The sequence below is a fragment of the Pteropus vampyrus genome, unplaced genomic scaffold (genome assembly GCF_000151845.1).
Source record: "Pteropus vampyrus isolate Shadow unplaced genomic scaffold, Pvam_2.0 Scaffold440, whole genome shotgun sequence".
Taxonomy (NCBI): Eukaryota; Metazoa; Chordata; class Mammalia; order Chiroptera; family Pteropodidae; genus Pteropus; species Pteropus vampyrus.
This window is the reverse complement of record NW_011889221.1, coordinates 284983-292574: the sequence shown is the minus strand read 5'-3', so window position 1 is coordinate 292574 and position 7592 is coordinate 284983. Positions and strand designations below refer to the sequence as shown.

Here is a 7592-nt window from a genome sequence, read left to right as displayed (position 1 = left end):
CAATAATCTACAACATGGTAATACCAGCGTACTGCCTCAGTTGTTTGGGTAAGAAACCTGGATAAAAGACTCACATTGATCTGTTGGGCTTGCTCCTTGTCCTCAGGGGTAGAGAGGGAAGAAGTGTGGCAGCTGTTGATGGTCTTGGTAATAAACCCTCTGCCTTGGGCATACCGTTTATCCTGGAAGTGATGAAGCATTTCAGTTAGGGTGATTTGGGCATTTGATTGAATCAGTGAACCCATTCCCAAAATATTAGCAAATTTGATACATGTGTAACTTTTTAAAAATGAGAGCCACATACAAATCGAAACCCAAAATTTAAAGTCACCCTCTTCTCTACCTTTTCTTTCCATTATTTCTATAAACATTTTTTAAATCAAACTTTTCTAAATTCCAAACTCTTCTTTATTACTTGTTTAAGTTCAACCTTCCCACAAATTACTATTTGGAAAGCAAACACTAAAAATACTAAAAATATGAAATATTAAATTAGTTATCATTTTTCTTTAGTATTTAAACCAAATGTTATGGTGCATATATACCTATATTTAGCCATTTAATCTCTTGCTCACTGTAGGTCTGAATTGATATGCTCTTTAATAGGAATTAGAAATTATAACTTTTCTTTGATTCATCTCTGAATCTACACATATATTTTACCATGTTCATCATTAATACAGAATACAATTTGCTGATCATGACAAAATAATAAGTCAGAAAAACAAGGCATAAAATTTAAGGAAATATTAAGCAATGGACTGAGAATAAGAACAGGAGAAAAATAGCTAAATGCATTGACAAATAAAAATGAATCTTTAACAAAAGTTGAAAGAGATTACTAAGAAGATTTTGAAGACAAAAGATGCCAATCAAATATGGAAGATGAAAGAAAAATAGTGAGTAAAAAGAACTATATAAATACACATTTATTGCAAGCATTGACCCACATTCTTTATGGAGACCCCTTGATTTATCGAAGCTCTAATCCAATGTATGATCCTTTATTGACCTAAAAGAGTTAACATACAACTTTCAAAGTATCTTAATCAGAAAGAGAATAATTGTTTCCAGATCTAAACTAATCCATTTTAATTCTAAACATATATACTGGAAATCTTAGAACAATAATTCACAGTGTTCTTGGGTTTCAGAAAAGCTAGCTATAGTTACTTGTTTATTTTCCTAACATGTATTCAGCTTAGTTTAACTGTTCAATCCACCCAATTCACTGCAGTGCAATTTTCATTTATTGGATATCTGCAATGTGCTAGGTGAAGAATGCCTTGGGAGACATGCACCTTCCATGTAAGGACACGGAATCGACATGTTTCTTTTCCCTCAGCCACACCTAAAAGTACTTTATGTTAGGTATCTGTGTCCCCCCAAATTCATATGTTGAAGCCTCAACATCCAATGTACTATATTTGGAGATAGGATTTTTATGGGAATAATTAAGGTTAAATGAGGCCATAAGGGTGGAACCCTGATACAGTAGGATTATTTTCCTTATAAAAAGAGACACCACAGAACTTCTCTCTCTCTCTCTAAGAATCTTTGAGATTTCATGAAACTGTCCCTTTCTTCTTTTTTTCACATTTTATAAACTGATGCCTTCTTTTGTCTAGAAGGTATATAATTTGAAAGTTCGCTCCTGCGTTTTCTTTATTTAAAGTGTGATGTAGCCCAGTCATTCATGCGAAAGTTTTTTCTGGGCAGAAACATAAACTATTGTACTTACAAATTCGTTGAACATTTCTGAGGAGAGATTGTGGATGTAGTGAGAGAGGACGACTGCACGGTCAAACAGGTCTCGGAGGGACACTTGGCAGTTGACAGCCCCACTGGAACAGATGGGCAGGGAGTCCACACTCTTGCACAGGAGCAGGTTTGACACCAGCAGCAGCAGCAGTAGGAGTGACCCTGCTTAAACAAAAACAGGAGCCATTCTCAGATGATCTATTCAACTGAGGTTATCAAAAGTCATCCTGTGGAGGACAGCCTTATCTCTCTCTACTGCTCTCTGCATGATTTAGTACTATAATGGCAGGGGTGAGGAAGAATCAACACCTTCCACTGTGTAAATTTAGATATATAATTATATTTGCACAGATATATAATTTGAGAAGTAGGTTACTCCCTACATTTTTGTTTTGCTCCCAGAGGTGCTTCTGTACCTTGCAAACATTTGAAACTTAAATTAATTCTGAGCCAGAGTGTTTAGGTCAATCCTTGAAGATAGTTTGGGGTCTTGGGAATTTCTGAAAATTTTCAACATCCTAGCTCTCTAGGATTAAAAAAATGTTTAACTCTCTGTTGACTAATGCTTTCATTTAGACACTGAAATGGCAAGAATAGCACAGTCGATCTGTTTGTTTTACATTCATACTTAATAAGAATAATCACATGATTGACTGATTGCTAATATTGAATATGAAGAGAATTCTAACATAAAAATGATGCTGTAGCCTAGATCTGCTAATTCACCTTCATAACCCCATGTGTTTGCGTGACACTTTGCTAAAAGCTTTAAGTTAAAAAAAAAAAAGTTCATTTCACAATAACCCTGAGATATCCTCGATCTTCATTATTATCATCAAATTATATTGATGAAAGAGAAGTCTTAGAGAGGTTAAGTGATCTTTTCCCAGTCCCATTACTAGCAGATGGAGGAAGCCGGACACCAATACTGTCACATTTTCACTTCCTCATCTCGCATCATACACACCTGTGTGCTCTCAGTCTGCATACATGTAACAGGGGCCACCTCAGTAACCGTGATGTCTTGAAGAGGCCATTGCCATTACTTGTAAAGAACAATATTTTGTCTTTGATTATATGAAAACAGTGGCCCTAGGAAGTTGATTTTATCCACTTTTTCTACTCTATTAAATGCCCATTTAAAAAATCTTTGACAATTATCAAAGATTATTTAGTTATCAATTTGCTATCTCAGCAGATGGACAGATACGCATCTTTAACATATCAATAATTTACACTTTCAAAAGGACAGAAATAATATATTAAAATCACTTTTTAACTTTAAATGACTCCAAAAGAACATCTGATATAAAAATGCGTTGAGGAGAAAGCTAAGTTTTTTACAAAATCCTCAATAAATGTAATTAGGAGTGTCCAAGATAAAACTAGGTGAGTAATAAAGATTTCTGTGTGAAAAAAATACCTAAACCTAAATATCTAAAAATAACTTAGTATAGAATATAACTAAACAAACTTTTAGCTACAAAATAAAAAAAAATATTAATGTTGTGAGATGATTCATGTAAGACTTAATTTTTCAAAAACATGATGTTTCCCTAAAGTTTATGTCCATTATAGTCATGTAACATAGCTGAATGTATATTTTATCTATAGGTGTGAATAAAAAGTACTTTGCAGTTAGAGAAATTGGTTCTAAGAGATTCACAACTGGATAGATATTCTTTAACTCTGAATACATTTATCTGTACATTTATCATCTGAAGGATTTTCATAGTCTAAGATGAGATAAAGTAGATAAATGTTTGGGTCTTTGTTTCATAAAATAAATTTTATGGTTATACTAATTTATTTTTCTTGTAAGTGTCAGCCAAGAAAGTATAGGCAGTTAGTATTTACTAGCCTGTTTTTCCTTTTGAAATATCATTAGGCTTAAAACCAATTTGACAAAGTATTGTAAGAGACAATTCTGCTATCATTGTCTATATTTTGGCTTCAAAGTTGCAAGTTTTATCAGGTCGACTCATCTTGCCAAATCACATAAGAGGCCTGGGAACCAGAAAATGTTAGTTTCTGCCTTCTGGAGTTGTGATAAATTATACTTTTGATCTTATTCTTGTCCAGTGTTTTTCAACCTTGGCATGGTTGGAAATTTGAGCTGTATAATTTCTTGTTCTGGGGGCTGTACTGTATGTACATTGTAGTATGTTAAGCAGCATCTCTGACCTCTACCCACTAGATACGAGTACTTCACCCCCCAATTAAGACAAACCAAAAACATCTCCGGACATTACCTATATATCTCTGGAAGAAGGATTCCTCCATTTGAAAACTGCTGTTCTATTCTATTGTGCCTTTGTACAATTGCTTTTTAGAGCAATGATTAGATAGCTTTCTAAAGTCTATAAACCTGAAACCTCTTGCTGAGAGAATATTAACTAAAATTTCAAATTATTACCCACGCAGGAGTATTGATAAAGCCAGCAACTCAGTAAGTTATTGAACATACCTTTCAGTGACAACCCTTTGTTTTCCATGGTGGTGATAAATTTCAGAAAACGCGCTTCGCCAGAGAAGATCTGGTAGTCCTACAGCTTTCTCTTCCCCAGATATTGGCTTTATAAGCCTTTGACATCTTCATGAATATATTTAATCAGGCATTCGCTTCCCTTTTACCAGTCATCTATTTCCGTCATTGAGATTACTTCCATAATTTCAAACATCAAATGGTATTTTATTTCTTATTCATATTCAGGAAGACATACTGGCCAGAAATGAACATTCGAAGAAGAATTTTGATTAATTAGACCAAAAGGAAATGAAAGAAATGATGAAGGTGAGGTCTGGAAACTAGTTTGTAAAATTCTAGAAGTCATTTACTTTAAAATTTACCTTTATTTCTCTGCAGTTTCTTGAATTTAGCATTATATTTCACTTACATGTCTCGTGTTTTATCGAAAGGTATTTTTTTAATTCAGATTGGCTGGGTAAAGTCAAGATTTCCACTACACTAAATACCAGGAAATATAGAATAAAGATTGAGAAAATAGAATTTTCGGTTCCTCGTTACATTCTCATTACATTTCCCTCATTTTTTCTTGCTTTTACACATTGTTTTGTCCTTTTTATAATGACATATTTTTATGGTACTTTGTTTTAAACTGTGTTTTTTTTATTCGATTATCTATTTTGATTTTAACTTATATGTAAAGTTATGTCATCACCCCCAGTTTACAGATTAAAAAACAGAGGCTTGGAGAGATTAAATGTCAAGGGTATAAAAGAAGTAATTCAGTCAAGTTAGATGCTGAAAAAACTACTGCTTCAAGAGGAATCAGAAAGAATGTGGAGGGTTGGGAAATGAATCATTTAACAAACATTGCTGTAAACCCATATTGAAGATAAACAAGAAATCATTCCTGACCTTAGGGCCTTTATTTTGGTGAAGCAATATAGTAGTTTTCAAGGGCAAACACACACACATACTCACATCCTGGTAAATGATGTAGTAAAGCAAAATTCTAGGCAGTCATTTCCATACTCCTCAAGGATAGGGGTGGATAAACTGTTATTAGCACATGATTACTTTATTTTTCTGACCTCGAGCCACTCTGGGGCTAAAGTGACAAAAATTCATCTTTCATGAGCTCAAAAGTTCCATTTGCCTTTTAGAGATTTCCTAAATGAAATGATTATAATGAATAAGAACTAAGTTGTTGACGACTTTCTCTAATTTTTAAGTCCATGCATCTAAAGCAGCCTGTGACCTTTAGTTTCAATTTTACCATATGTCTCTTACAGTAAAACTGACAGATGAGGTAATTTAAAAAAAAAAAATCCCTTTCTATGGTATTTACTTTTTCTATAGTTGCTACTGCCACGTTTGTGCTTCAGCAATTATCTTGTGCTCTAGTCAGGACTTAGAAATCTTAACCAAACTAACATCACTTAAAAACTATCTTCTTAATTGTCTTAGCTTAAGCAACGCTAGATTTTGAATCATACCCTTCAAGTGTGATGATTTATAATCTAAAGCTGGGTCAGGATTCCATACACTCACTCTAGGCATCCATTTTTTCTCCTGGACAGTGAAAGTATGAATTATTAAGAGAGCAGTGCCATGTGGTAGAGAAATTAATGCTGCCCTACATTCCCTTCCTCTCTTAGAAACTTAAGAGTAGAGAAATCTGTCATAAGAACTGACAGCTTAATCTTAAAATGTAAAGGTGTTGCAACTTTTGGAGATAGCCAGGAAAGAATAATCTAAGAAAACCTGAGTCGTGTTTATTCAGTGGAGGCCAATTGATTTATTTACTTCCAAAGAGGTATGTGTTTCTCTGTGGAATTTCTTGTCTGCTTCCTGTTGCTTTACAGCCCCATGTTTCCTGTTAACGGGATATTGCAATATCTAAATAATGCAAAGGGCATATTTTATGTAAAAAGTCATAGTTGTCCTATTTTTTCTGCTATATATGTTACCCACTTTTAATTTTAATTTAGTAAGTGCTCTTTCGCAGATCTCTCCTTTCTCAAACCCTGCCCTTAATTAGAGTAATAAAGAAGTTCACTAAGAATGGGCTTGTCTGTTTTTATTTACAAAAATTCATTTGTTTGCCATTTTTGGTCTGAAGGCTTAGGATTAAACTAAGAGCTGATGATTAGTTCCTGTCAAGTAGTTGAATAAATAGCTCAAATAATGTTCAAGCGCCATGATATTTTCAGCACCTGAAACTAATAAACAATTTTGCCATCTTCTCTAACTGAGTCTAATTTTTAACATTAAGTTACATCAAGTTGGTTTTCATTCCTAATTAAGAATAGAGCTTGTACTCTCTTTATATTTACTTTTGTTTATTTCTAAGTATGAAGTTATTTTTTAATGTCATTTATAATGCAAAAATATTTAAAATACTTCACATAACATGAAAAGTGTCTACTATAAGATAAAGTGGGTAATATTAAAGAGCAAAGATATTAAGAGATTTAAAAATCATCAAAATATTGTCTGATCTCAGAAGCTAAGCAGAGTCGGGCCTGGTTAGTACTTGGATGGGAGACCACCTAGGTATACCAGGTGCTGTAGGTGTTTAAAAAAACAAAACAACAACAAAAAACCCATCAGAATAAATATATCACAAGGATATTTCAATTTTTATTAATGAATTATCCTTAATAAAGTGAAATTTGCAAATAATTAAAAGTATTTTGTGGTATGGACTTAAAATTTCCAAATAGCCATCTTCTAAAACTCGGACTAAAAGATAAGATAGGATATATGTTGTTTTCAATATAAAATATCAGAAAATGTGAACAGCACATTGGAGAAAGGATTAATTGCAATAGCGATTACTTGAATTGCTCTGTTGTCAGGATAAGCAAAGTATGACTTAATTACTTCCTACTATTTACATTAACATCATACATATTAAGACATACATTTCTTTTCCATAAGTGCCTTTGTTCAATATATATCTCTTACTAGACCTTCGTGCCTTTGCCATAAGTGCCTTTGTTCAATATATATCTCTTACTAGACCTTTGTGTATCAACTTCCCTAAGTAACTCCAAAATCCAAATTCTTGATCTGTTGGCAATATCATGAGAACATTTGTTCCTTAAATAAAAAAGCCATAATGGAAGCACTTGGAAATTTTCTGTATAATTCTTTCCTTTTTTTTTCACTGATATAATATTCATATCCTCTGATCTAGTTTTATGAATTCTCTGTATTACCTTATCCTGTGAGTTTCTTGTTAATATGCTTGTTCTGAACTCTCTACTCCTTTGGACAAATTTTAATGCCTGATATAAGACAAAGCCAGATCTAAGAATCATGTGTCTGGAGACTTCATAGATTCACTCTTTGAGATTAT

The 7592-nt window shown here is 33.2% G+C and overlaps 1 protein-coding gene across 1 annotated transcript in view; it reads right to left on the bottom strand.

The window, feature by feature from the left end:
* PRL (prolactin) overlaps positions 1 to 7592 on the bottom strand; it is a 93519-nt gene that overhangs the window by 16761 nt on the left and 69166 nt on the right. Inside the window, exons 2-3 of the mRNA XM_011381537.1 lie at positions 1742 to 1923; positions 75 to 182 (exon numbers count right to left, since the gene is read on the bottom strand). Coding sequence (XP_011379839.1) covers positions 75 to 182; positions 1742 to 1923 — 290 coding nt within the window. The remainder of the gene's footprint in view (positions 1 to 74; positions 183 to 1741; positions 1924 to 7592) is intronic.